The following is a 13,959-nucleotide window of genomic DNA, read 5'->3' as shown; positions in this document are numbered from 1 at the left end:
CACTGGGACAATTTAGATGTTCTAATCAACTTTGCACCCAGGTTTTTGATGGCAACACTGAACCTGAGTCTGTAAAGGAACCTGGATGGACAGTCGACACAGAAAGCACCCCAGACAGAAATCAAAGTGGAGGTGGCAACGCTATATGTCCTCACAGGTGGTGCAGTGGTAGTGCTGCTGCTTTGCAGTAAGGAGACTGTGGAAGATTGTGGGTTCACATCCTGGTTCCTCCCTGTGTGGATAGCGCTTTGAGTACTGAGAAAAGCGCTATATAAATGTAATGAATTATTATTATTTGCTGCTGCACCACCATACTCTCCTACAATATACACTCTTAAAAATAAAGAGTGGTTCTACATAACAATGCTTTAAAGAATCTTTATTTATTTAGACCTGTAATGGGCAACATATAGTAAATAACCTTGACTAGATGGTAACAGATTGTGTTGTCATTATTTTAAAGGGGCTCTCACTGCATATGTACAGTAACACAGACTAAGTCCAGGTTTTCTTAATGTTAGTGTCCTGCTAGGTAGCCTGTCATACATTAAAGATTTAAGAGTTGTTTTTTTTTCCTACATATTAGAAAGTTTTTTCAAAGCACAAAGAAGTGACTTCATAGGCAAAGAACCTTTCCCAGAATGAAATGGTACTTTGTCAAGTAATGGTTCTACGAGTAACCACACACCCAATAAAGAACCATAAAATGCCATTAAAGAACCATTGTTTTTATGAGTGTACTTGCATGAAACCATCCATCCATTTTCAAGTCTGCTTATCTTCTTCAGGGGTGGGGGAATCCTAAGTCATAGACAGAGTGGATGTTTACTGTAGAGGTGGCACCAGTCTAATGCAGGATATTACTCACACTGGGCTTACAGTGTCTTTGGAATATGGCAGGAAAGTCGAGAAAGACACAGACTGTAGAAGAAGTGCAAACTCCACATAGCAGTGCCAGGACAAGGATCTGAACAAAGGACTTGAGAACTCTGGTGCGGCAGCACTAACCACTGTGACAACATCAATTTAGTTGGCTGACACCTTTATCCAAGGTGACTTACACCATTTATAATACAATTGGTTACATTTCTTTTGGTTTTCCAGTTGGAGTGCAGGTAGGTCAAGTGACTTCTCATGGCCACACAGTGTCATTAGGAGGATTTGAACCCACAACATCAAATTTTGAGGTCCGAAGCCTTAACCACTACACCACACTACCTGCGCACCCTTCACTTAAAAAAGCTGTGTACACTCTCCAAACAATTACTTATGTTGCATACTTTTTCCCCATTTTGTGTGGAGGTTTTGTTATTATTGTATTAAGGCAAAATAATATATTTAATGGTTGCATATGTTTTTTTTTTCTTAAGCTTAAACTTGCTACCTGTGAAATGTTCAATGTAAAAGAAAGAAAGAAAGAAAGAAAGAAAGAAAGAAAGAAAGAAAGAAAGAAAGAAAGAAAGAAAGAAAGAGCACCCTGCTCTGCTAGAGTGTCAGCAGCAGCTCCGCAAGGTCGGCCGTGTAACCCGAGTCGGGACGGTGCTGCAGGAGAGCCGAGTCGCTCCTCATTCGCGCACTCGGAGGAGGAGGGAGGTGCCTTTTTGACACCAAGCGGGGTACAAGATCGATTGTCAGTTTTTTTCTGTTTTGTTCCAAGATTTCGCAGCTGAAGTACAGGTCTCAGACGATACTGTTTCTTTCTTTCTTTCTTGCACCTTTTTTGCGTGCATTTTTTGAGTATGTGTTTTTAAAAGATCTCTTTGCCCTTCTCTTCTCCTGAGTCAAAGGGACGCGTTGCTGTTGCCCTTCAGTCGCCGTCGTCGGCGCTGGATTTACTTTTGCCAAGCAGCTTCGGATCTTCCCATGTGCTCGTTTTTATTTACTGTGCTTTCCCCACCTCTCTTCTTCTCTTGCCGTCACTAGGGAGAGGAGAGAGGTGCGACCCCGAGCTGAATGGATGGGCATGGGGAAAGGGCCGGGACCCTCAGCCCTGGGAATCGGCGAGATCCTTTTGGTGTTTGCTTGCATCTTCCCAGCAGGTAAGATTTCCTCAGTCTGTCCTTTCTGGGGCCTCTTGCTAGTTCGTCTCTGGTTAGTCATTTCCTCGTGCTGGGTGTTTTAAAGGGGATCATTGATGGGCGACAGTATTCAAAGTAGATCGGGAAAGCAGTTTCAAACTAAAAAAACTAGATTGGGTCTCTACGGGAGGGTTCTCCCAGAATTGAAATCAAGACTCGAGCCCGTATTTTTCTTTCTCCGCGTCGGCCCAGGTAACGTAATGCCCTCCACCGTAACTCGCACGGTGTTCAGCCCGCGCCGTTCCAGTCGGAGGTGTTGGGTACACACTGTATGGGCTGAGCGTGAAAGGCCAACGTGGGCTCGACTTCCAGGTGGCTCTTTCGTTTTGCAGGGCGCTACGGAAGAAGAGAGCATTCTTCTGTTATTGTGTTCCGTGCTTTGGGCTAATCGCACTCGAGCCGTGCAGAAATGCATTGTTTAGCGCATTTCAGCGAAATGCTGCCCCTCAGCTAGACCCCCTCGGGTAACGATTATACAGAATTATGTCATGCGATTGTCGCGATTAGGTTGAATTGGCACCCTGTTATCTGCAGTCCATGAGAATCTCGTTTCTTGTTAAGCAAGGTTCTAAAATTAGCGGCTTTTACTCGTGCACTGGGGGGCAAAGTTTTGCACCAATTGTAGAGAAAATGTGTTTTTAAACTTGACGACTTACAGGACGCCGAATGCTTTGCGTGGTGAAAATGACGACTGCGTACTCGTTCGACCTGCTGCTTCATTAAAACTAATTCGTCTTGCAACACTTAAAGCTGATTAGTGTACGCCGTGTGTGCGTATTGAATGCCGCATGGCAATTTGACTAGGTGGTGTAGCCGCCAGTTGCTAAAGCCTGCAATGTTCGGTGTTTTAAGACTGAATCTTCTTTTATTATTATTATTTTTTTTTTTTTTTTTTACAAAGAGTGTCTCGTAGTCTACAGCCTGCCGTGCTTTACAGTAGGATGTGTGGAAATTTTAAAGATCGTGATATCTCAATAGTGGATTGACAAAATATCTTTAAAATAACACAAGTATTAATATTGGTAAAGACAGAAGGAATGTAAGCATTGACTGATATTTCACACGAATGTCATCCTGCAGTTTAAAAGCGTCCGAATTTAAGACGGACAAAAGAAACTCCGCACACATAAGAGCTCGCTAGTAAACTCCTTAAATAAAGTCGGGAATTAAAATGTTGGTGCTTAATCTTCTCCGCACATTTAATAACGTTAAATATGTATTTAACGACTAAACAGAGCATAAGAATTCTACTCCGAAGAATAATCAATTATACAATTTAAAAATAATTTTTTTTTTTTTTGGAAATAAAGAAAATAACATGTACAATGGACGACATCTAAGCTTTAAATTAATCAAAAACTGCGCGTTATTAGTTGATGCTAGAATATATATGAAGAAGGTTACATACACATAGCATTAATTTTTTGAAATTTCAGACTGCGATAGATACTAACTTCATTCAGATGCCTTTTCTGCTGTGCTCAAGTATTCCAAAACATAATTTAGCACAGTTTTTAAAGGGGTGAAAAAAATGTTTTATCATTGGGTTTCTCAAGTGAGAAAAACAGACTAGCTGTAAATTTCAGAGCAAGAGTCATCTGTTTCTAATGAATCCCCGCAGCTTCACACAATACTTTTGGCAGCACCCCTTTCCTTGCATTCCTTCGAGCCCCGACTAATGTTTTTTTGGTGGGGGGAGGGTGCTCTCTTTATTCACACAACATTGTAAATGTTGCCCATACTGTGATAATTCCAATTCTTCATTTACAATTAAAACTAATTTCTGTTCATTAACGCATCTATTGCCCTAAACTGTTTCATCTATAAAGGTTTTATTATTAGTAATTAGGTATTAATACAGTTATATAACGAGCTGTAAGAAAATGTGTTTTATAAGACTATCAAAAGAAAGCATATAGAATTGTATACTTGTAACTCCTGTACTGGACAAGAAGCTTTAGTTTACTCAACCCCCAATCATTGCCAGTGTACCAACTTCTAAAGCGATTAAGCCAGAACTCGAGTGGCTGCCGATTTTTCAACTTATTATTATGTTAGCACCTTTTGACTGTTGGATAGTCGCCGGAAAGCCTTTGGTTTTTTTTTTGGTTTTTTTTACTGGGTATTTCTTATTCATTGAGCAATAATGCTATCAGATGGACACCGAGAATGTTGTTTCTCAGCTTCAGTTCAAAAATATGCCGCCGCGGTTACTTTTAGTAGATCTGTGTGTACACAGACTGATTGATTTTAACGTACTGTCAATGTTTCACTTCGTTATTTCTTCAGACATATCTATGCTGATCACTTCAGTCGTTCAAGCTGGTGGGTATTCACTTGAATTAGCTGGTGGGCATTCACTTAAATTAGCTGCTGCCTGTTTTAATACACGTTTTACAACAAATGGTTTAGAAAGTATGCAAAGCAGCAACCGCGTAGCAAGAAAGCAGTGTGCGTGAAAGAAAAAAAATGAGTGAATTCTCTTACAGTGCTCAGGCATTAGCACGGTCCTTTTTCTGGTTCTTTATCGTTTACTTCGGATCGAGTTAAGCTGGTCATTGAATTAAACGTGTGTATGCGATTGTGAGAAGTAGCTGTGGCCACTTTCAGTTTAAGAACATCTGTTAGAAATAAATGAAGTTAACACGTTTGGCTAGCTGCAGACATTTGTGACTTGCTGTGTACCCTCGGGCAGGCAGTCTGTGTCTTCAAACTATGTTGAGCTTCCTCTGTCCTTTCAGTAAATATGAGGCCGTGAAACTGTTGACCCTAATGGTGTGAAAGAGTTTACAGGAATAGCTCAATCATCGGAGCACCCCCTGTTGAGACTTCAATGGAACAAAAGCTCGCTGATCTTGGACCCGTAGCGCCGTGAAAGCCATTGAGGGGCTGGAGTGTCGCATAATCGCTTTGTCACCAAACATTCTCAAACCCTCTTAATCCAATACAGGGTCAGGTACGTAATTGCGTGTATTTAGATGAAAACCTGCATTGAGTGGCCCACGGTTTACGTGTATTTATTTGGCCGACGATTTTGTTCAATGCGACTTGCATTGTTGTTTGAGATACAGGCAGGTTAAGTGACTTGCTCAGGGTCATATTCGAAACCACAACCTCAGGGATTGAGAGCCTAAGCCTTAACCACCGCACCACACTGTGTACCGGTTTACGTTTAGTTTTATTTATTCGTCTTTTAAAAGACGTGGTGCCTTTGGTATACCAGAAAGCAACACAATGCAACCGTTGACACATTAGAAGCAGACAAAAATGCACTTAAACAGCTGCTCGTTTTTTTCTTGTAAACCCGTCATCCGTTCACATATAGACATTGAAATGTCACACTTTTTACTTTAGTTTTTATGTGCCTCTAAGAGTTTTTAACGTCTATTCAACGTCCGGTTTGCTCTTTAAGCAACGACAAAGTTGTTGTTTTTGTTCTTTTGTTTTTTTGCATTCAATTGCGATTTAGTTTATTAACAGCTCGGCCTGCCTCGTTTAGGATTCAGATTGTGGGCAAGTATGAAGTCGCCTACTCATAAAAAGGCGCACTTCGCAGCTTCCTCTGCACTTTGAAAGATTAGGATCGACACCACAGTTATCGTACTGCCCTGTCGATAACCTTCTTTAGGGAAGAACTGTGGTGTGAAATTCAAATTTCGACGGAATCAGGCTTTATATCTGGGGGTGTGGGAACAGTCGGACGAGGGCAAAGAAAATTATCAGTGGTACCAGCCATCCGAACAAGCGTTCAGGTAAAAGCTGCCGCTGCCTAAAGTCCAGTACAGAGAGACTGAGGAGGAGCTTCTGACCACAATCCATCGGCATCTTGACTAAGGAAAGTATCTAGAAATACATCATGCCCTGTTATTAACACTTACATTATTATCTCATATTTAAAATTCTGTTAATGATTTTTGATATTTTTAGTCATGTATTCTTGTTAGTGCCCTTTGCTAATTCTTTTTAAAGGCACAGTCATTGGAGTTGAGCAACTAAGCATTTTACTTCATATAGTATTGTATGTATAATTTGTATGTGACAAATAACATTTGTCTAGTCAAATTGCTTTTTAAAGCAATCAATTTGAAAACTAGAACCTAGTTAGTGTCTTATAGCCTCTGTTCTTCAAGGGCTCTTCACTGCAGGACACAGGTGGGATGTTAGTATTGCCACAAAAGAAAAGTATGACATTAAATGTGTATTTAATTATTACATTCCCTTGAATGATATTATTTTATTAACTTCAATAGTAATAATAATGTTCATCACCATGTGAGGCAAACACAACCCTCTACTCTACCAGAATGCAGGGGTAAATCTCGTTACATGTTAACAGTCTCGCTTCTGCTGCAGCCCCATCACTTGTCCTTCAGCAAACAGCTAATCTTATATGGTAACACTTGGACATCCAACTACGCCTACATCTGACCACACTCACGCACAGCAAGGCTGCTCACACTCTCACCCCTGGTGACTTTAGAGTTTCTAACATACAACAAAGTATAATTGCAGCCCACAATGCCTATGCAGTCAGTCCCATAACACCCCAACATCACATGACACCTACAACGTCAGTCACAAAATGCCCATTGAATGCCCAGTTACAGTGTTTTTTTAGGGTCGTAGGAGGATTATCCAACTCGGAGGATGTTTCGTGATGCTGTGGAAGTTATGCAACTTATGCATTAACTATTGCATGCCGCAGTTAGACCCATATCCTAACATTTGATGTGGGAGGAAATCAAAGTACCCAAAGAACGTGCATGGTGTCACAAGACGACTGTTTAAACTCCACACACACAGTAGCCTAAAACAAAGTGGGGAAGCAAACTCAACAGCTGTGAGATCAACCTCCACAACATAATATTATAGACAATTGTCAAACCTGTTTTGAATATTTCAGGTTGGCCGGTGGTCAACAGAATCAGGGTTCAAGATAAGAAAATTTAGGCAAGATGCCAGGCCATCTCAGAGCCTACTGATGTTCACTGGGGTCAATTACCTAATCTGTACGTCTATGTTGGTGTGAAATTAAAACCACAAATATAGAGGGAACGTACCTGCTCCTCAAGGAGAATGAATGAGATATGAGCCTTGGACCTATTGAACTTCTATGTCTTCCCCCATACCAAAATATAAAAGAAAAAATAAATTAACAAAATAATAAATTAAAATTCCATGGAAGGTCAACTAGAAAAAGAAGTAACACACTTTTCAGAATCTCTATTGAGACAAAAATATAAGCATAGGTTTGGATTTATTCTACATGTGGTTGTCTCACCATATGATCCAGCTCCATAAAACAAATGCTAGATAAGTAGGTTCAAAAGACAGTTAGGTAAACAAATAAAAATGTGACATTTAGACAATAAAGAAAAGTTGATAACCAAATCAGATATTCTAACAAGAAAGGAGATTTAACATACAAAAAAATAATTTAGGGAAAAATATATTCATCCATCCATTTTTTGAATCCATTTAATTCAATGATGGGGTGGAGGGTTTTGAGCCCATCTGGAAAGTATGGGGCACAGCAAAACAGGAGAGTTTAAGTCCATCACAGGACACAGTCCCACTCGGCCAGTTTAGAGTCGCCTGTTTGTGTCTTCAGAACAGAGGGTAACTTGCATTCCCCATAGGCTGTGGTAGAGCCTCCATTCAACACCAGTCACCTGAATCTATGAGGCACCAGCCAGAATAACTGTGGCTCCTACACTTTAGAAAAAGACAAGCGCCTGAGTCATTGCTTACTTGGATATCACTCCGCTTGCCTGTTAAGATTCGTTTAAGACTAGACAGATAACTAATAGTTACAAAGTTCTATTCCTCGCATCCTATCCCTAATTTTTTTTTAGTTCTGCAAATTTGTTTATCTGTGCCATTTAGTGTCCCCTCAAACAACAGTCTGTGGTGTCTCAGTTTACTTCTAATAATCACTTTAAATGCCAGTTTCTTTAAATACTTGTGACTCCTTCCATGACTTAAAGTAACGCAGTCCTGCCACATCTATAGGACAGCACAGTGGTGAAATGGTCCTGGTTTCTGCCTAACAGCTTCAAGAACTTGGGTTTCATTTCTGCCTGTATTACCATCGCATGAGGTTTGCACATTCCTAGTGTGGCTTTTCTCCTGGGATTTCCGTTTCCTCCCAAATTCCAAATATATTTTGGGTTCATTAGGAGGCTGTAAATCGACTCAGTGTGTAAATGTGCTTGTCTGCTCAGCAATCATCCAAAGCTGGTTCCTGCCTAGATACAGTTCAATTCCCTAAGAGTGTGTGCCAAAAACAGAAGGTTCAAAGTGTTCGTAGTGCTCATTGTTAAATATGTACCTGTTATGAAATAAAGATTGCTTGAAGCTTTCTGCAGCACAGGTGGCAGTCTTGCTGCTTCACTGCTTATGTATCCTCATTCTTTTCCTGACTGTGTTCTTTTGTTTTTAGAATGTTAGAATGGTTAGTATCTCGAAAGAGGTCCATTGTGAAAACAATTATGAACTGTGATGAACAGGCATCTCATCCAGCATGGGATTCTTCATTGAACTGTTTAATTTGGGGCTGTAGCTCCTCTGGGATTAATAAAGTATCTATCTATCTATCTATCTATCTATCTATCTATCTATCTATCTATCTATCTATCTATCTATCTATCTATCTATCTATCTATCTGTGCAATGAGACAACGAAAACAATCAGCAGTGAATAGATAGAGAGATAGAGGTTAGGAGCACATCGTGAATAATGAACTAAAAAAAAAAAGGGTCATTATCCTGCAAAGGGCCACATGGGCCAGAGCCTATCCCAGCAACACTGGGCTGTGCACCAGTCCATTAAGCCAGATTGTAATCACCAGTTAACCTAACTTGCACGTCTTTAGGGGTGTGGGAGGAGAACCCATACAGATTTGCAGATGATGTGCAAACTCCCCATGGGCATAATTCAAGATGCTGTGGGAGAACAGGGCTGACCACTGTGCTACTGTGCCACCCAACATTATCAATAGTTTAACTATAATAATTCAGAAGCCTTATTAGCCAGGCCACAGTAGAGACCCATCGTAGTTACTTCTATTTGTACATTTTTTCAAAGACTTGCTGAAGTGTTTTGTTTTTTCTGTAGTGGACTAGTGTCATGTTTAGGGTTGGTTGTCTGCTTTGTGTTTGTTTCTTTGCAATCTATTATAGTACAGTGTGACCTTGCACTGGATTAATGCATGTTCAGAAAATGACACACAGCTACACAGAGGAATGTTTCCTTTTCTCCAGTTTGGTGCATTTCTCAACAAGCTATAAAAAACTTATGGAGTACAAAATAGTTTTTAATGTATGGCAGATGTTGACAGTGAGACTGCAATGCATCAGTGTGTCTAATTAAAATGTCATCTCTTATCCTAAGAAAATGATAGCAGTCCTTAGTTATATTTTTCCTCAAGCTGAATTAATTACATGGGTACATAACCAGTGCTGAAAACAAACTCTGTTTCATCCTTATCTTTATTTATTTATTTATTTATTTATTTTTGTACCATGATTATCTAAACATCATCAGCATGCTTCCATCGTGAGACCTGCTGGCCACGTAAACATTGGCATGGGATTTGTTAGAGGAAAAATGAAATGTCTACTAGTGGATGAAGTCAGCAGGTTTTATTTATGACGTCAACACTTTCAGTTTGTATAGATTTATCTGCTAATGTGTTAATCGAAACAGTTATACTGTATGTTCATTCTTTTCTTTCCTGTCTCACCATATTTGAAACAGAACAAAAATTCAGGATGGGAATGATTGTGGAAAGCAGATGTTTGGACTTTCTTCCACTTGCTAAGAATTATTGTAGCAGACTAGGTAGCTGCATTGCTTTCATCCACAGTGACTGCTGTAATGCTGGTGACGTCCTGCACACACAACACCCATAATCATAAATTAACAAAGATAAAAATGAATGAATACAGAGAGTAAGTTAGAAATAGTAACAGAGAAAAAGATGTATTATTTTAATCACAAATATACAGAAATGTTTGAAAACACTTTTGGAAGATTACTTTTTTTTTTTTTTTTTAAATGAGTAATACTTAAGATGAGCGAGTATCTGTATTCACTGTTTGTGCATTGGATCCCCCCAAATTAGTAAGCAAACCACATCTTTCTGTGATTCTTGAAGCTGTCCTTAAATGCACTTTTATTGTCATACAGCTACCTTAACGTTCCAGAATTCATGTCAGTGTAAGCCATACTGCACATTCTGAACAGGTGCAGCAACACTTTATTCGATTCATCCAAATTTAAACATTTAAAACTTGTTTTTTCTTAAGGAACTGGATGGCAGTAAAGCACAACTAACTAAAGCTCGGGTAAAACTCAATCCATTACGTGCCAGAATATGTGAAACAATTTGAGGAGACTGGCACTTATTTTTACTGCCGTTGGCCAGTGATTATCTGTATGCAGCCAACATTCCTATTATAAATGCTACGTCTTCCACAGGCTCTTAAATTTTAAGACCTTGAAGAAATGAGAAATAAAAAATACATGAAATATGAATAGCTCCTGGAAAGACATTAATTTTTTTCAGGTATATCTTATGTACCTTGCAAAAAAAAAACATATAGCACCATTAATACAGCCTCTGTGTATACCTTGTGACAAGATTTAAGTTCAACATGAATTGGTTCAGACATTTACTCAGATTTCACACACTCTCTTTTCTTACTTTAAAATGATGCCATAATGTTAGTTCCAGCCTAGTGTGAAATGTTAAACTTTTTGCACACGTCATTTACACATCAATAAAGCATTGCATATACAGTACCATGATGATTAACTAATCACTTTATTCATCCAGTAAGGTAAGCAGCAAGCATTTAAAGCAAAATACGGAGCAGCTGCCTGTAGTACTCACAGTGCAGTGACCTAAAATGTGTGGTAACAAGATGGCAGCTTAACTGTTTCTGCATTTAGGTTTGCACTACAGCAGAAAATCTATTGCTTTATTACTTGTCTGAACCCTTTATCCAACATTTAAGAGATACAATTGTTTTGTTTTTCCAGTTGGAACAAAGGTAGGTAAAGTGACTTTTTCCTGGTCATATAGTGTCAGTAGTAGGATTGGAACTCACAAACTCAGGGTTTGAAGTCCAAAACCTTAATCAGTACATCACGCTTCCTGCTAGATGCCTATGGTGTCTCTGATCACCTTCCTTTTATACAACAGGCATCCTAGAAAGGAAGGTTCACCAGGTTTCCAAAATGCCACAGACTTATTCCTCAAGTTTATGTTGGTCAGACAATGGGCATTGCTCACTATAACCACGGAACAAAAAAGCAAGAGAATGAGTGCCCATTAAGCTCTGGTGACCACTTTAGGCTGCATAAGTGTCAGCTTACAGCAGTCTATACACTGTAGCTTATTTTTTTGTTTCTCATTAATATCTTCTCCTTAGTACTGTTGTGCTATTTTCATGTACCGGTTTTCTAATTTAATGTGAATTGATAGTGCTTTATGCTAATGTATCTGGACTGGCCAATGCTGAAGAAACAAAAATGTTTTATAACAGCCTTTAGTTTGAGGCATTTGGAATAGAGTGATCTACTGTGATGTTTCCTCACATGTCTGTAATAACTGCTTCTTTGTCACAGAGAAAAAGTGGTTATTATCCACTGGTGTGACAAGGTCTCTCTTCTTTGCTAGTACTTGCTTGTCAAGGGGCCTTTGATTTATTTTTTTATATTTTGGTACTAATTATTGCATAGACTGCCATTACTGGATTGGTCCATCTTTTCCATGAATGGTCAAATATGGTTTATATTACTTGTGCATGAGTGGAAGAGACTAATACTACGCAAATCAGCCATTGTAGGCAGTCAAGGGGCTGGTAGCAAAGAAGAAAGAATGTAATTAATCAAAATGTGTATACAAAATAAATCAACAGTCCAAAAGCTTATTTCTAAACTTCTTTATTATTGTCCAAGAAATATTTATCTCCTGATTATTAGAATTCCAATGGAATCTAAATTCAGAGGAGTTCAGCCTAGGGGGCTTGACCTTAAAAAGATAACACTATGACGTCACATGCTAAAGCATAGGCACATGTACCCAGGAAAGACGGCCGAGTCCTGCTCCAGTGGTGGCAAAGAAGATGGTGGCAAAACAGTCAAAGAGCAAAATATACTGTAAATTAGACAAAGATAAGAATTAATATCTAAATGAATATTGAAAGCAAGTTAGAAGTAATACCATAAAAGACATCAGTTATTCCCAGAAGTTGATGCTGTGAGCCCGTTACAGCATTGCTACACCAGTCCTTCCATATTGTTTTCTGAAAAGGCAATAATCGACTGCATGTGTCATGTCTGAACATCCTCATGTTTTGAAACAAGAAGTAACCCTATTGAGATTTATTGTAGCTGCTGTGATCTTGAACCATCTGAAATCTGCTTATATGCCTTCATGCATACCTTAGCATTTCAGTGTCTAACAAGTAGCAAATTTGGGTGATGTTCTGGGGCTGTCTCATTCCCATGCAAAGCACTAAACCCCAATCACCCACCCACCTTTAATCGAATATTCATGTTAAGTTAAGCAAGCTTGATATTAGCATAAGGTTGATGGCTACTAAAGCAGCAAAGGCAGTTTGTTTTTTTCAAAAGTTTACAAATGAACAGAAGGTGTATTACTCAAAGTATGCACCTGGTAAGTGTGGTGTGCTGCACTGACGATGTTTTGTGTGGGACACACAGAAGAATTCAGACATTAAAAGGTGTTTTTGCAGGGAGACAGTCAGCACGCCAGATTGTCCATGAATGACTGAACAGAAAGATATTCTGTTGATGTTCTTTATGGTTCTCTGAGGGCATCAGAGGCGAACTGAAATGTGACATTTTTCCACATCAATTTATGATGATTATCAGTGGAATGGAAACCAATCCTTCAGGTAGTCCTTGACACTCTCTGTAGAGTGTTTCAAGGGGCAGAGTGTATCCATAAACTACATCTACAAAAACATGAATCATGGCAGTAGATATTGTGATAAATAAGCCTTGTTGCCTGCTTTTAAGTGGCTGGCTATAAAAGCCAAAGGTACTGCTGCAGATCCCCTTTCTTCTTCTTATCGCCCCTTATCCATGAAATCAGTAAAGGTAGAAATTGTGTAGTCTTCTCTGCCAGCAGGCTCCATAGATCTTTTAAGGCAGGTTCAGTTATTTTGGCCCAGGTGCACAACTGTTTTTGGCCAGTTGTTTCTGCAGACTATGTCAATGCCTTGTTTCAGTTGACCAGGATCTCTCATCACTCTGGTACTTTGGAGCTCTTTGAACTGATAAGATGTCTGAAGTTTCCCACATTGAGTCTCAGGGAAGGACAAGTATGTCCAAAGAAGCGTTAGGGCTTCAGCTGTCAAATTCAGTTTAATCTCTAAGAAAAATCTGTGTGTGAAACGCAAGTTAGTAGAATAAAATGTTGTTGCAGACTGCAAATGTTATGCAAGTGAAAAACTCAGTAGCCTGGGTCATTTTCCCTAACATCTACTGGTCAAATGACCTCAAGACTGTGAAGGAAGAGGATGGCGTTCATCCATCTTGGCGAGTATAGGTGCAAGAGAAGAAGCAGAGTGGAAGTGGCAACATTCCCTATCAGAATTTTGCACCAGAGAAGATATAAAATGGATACTGAGTGTTTTATCAGCTCAAAATACCCTAGTGCATCCATAAAACAGTCCCTGTAAGAGGCCCACTGTGCCTCCATGTGTGACAGTAAAGATATTTGGTAAGTATGATGTCTTCCAAGTCCTCCTTAGGTGGCTTATCTTTGTGAAATTTTCCAGTTCTGGCTAAGAGAAAACACAGGTACAATCATGTATATTTTGCACAACTGATGAATTCACGGCT

The 13,959-nt window shown here is 39.4% G+C and overlaps 1 protein-coding gene across 1 annotated transcript in view; it reads left to right on the top strand.

Annotated features, from left to right (window-relative positions):
* Nucleotides 1-13,959, top strand: part of rgma (repulsive guidance molecule BMP co-receptor a) — a 48,207-nt gene that overhangs the window by 8,048 nt on the left and 26,200 nt on the right. Inside the window, exon 2 of the mRNA XM_028823827.2 lies at nt 1,924-2,039. Within this exon, the coding sequence (XP_028679660.1) occupies nt 1,924-2,039 (116 nt within the window). The remainder of the gene's footprint in view (nt 1-1,923; nt 2,040-13,959) is intronic.

This window comes from Erpetoichthys calabaricus, chromosome 17 (genome assembly GCF_900747795.2).
Source record: "Erpetoichthys calabaricus chromosome 17, fErpCal1.3, whole genome shotgun sequence".
NCBI classification, from domain to species: Eukaryota; Metazoa; Chordata; class Cladistia; order Polypteriformes; family Polypteridae; genus Erpetoichthys; species Erpetoichthys calabaricus.
Note: the sequence above shows the minus strand (reverse complement) of the source record. Positions and strands in the feature narration are given on the sequence as shown.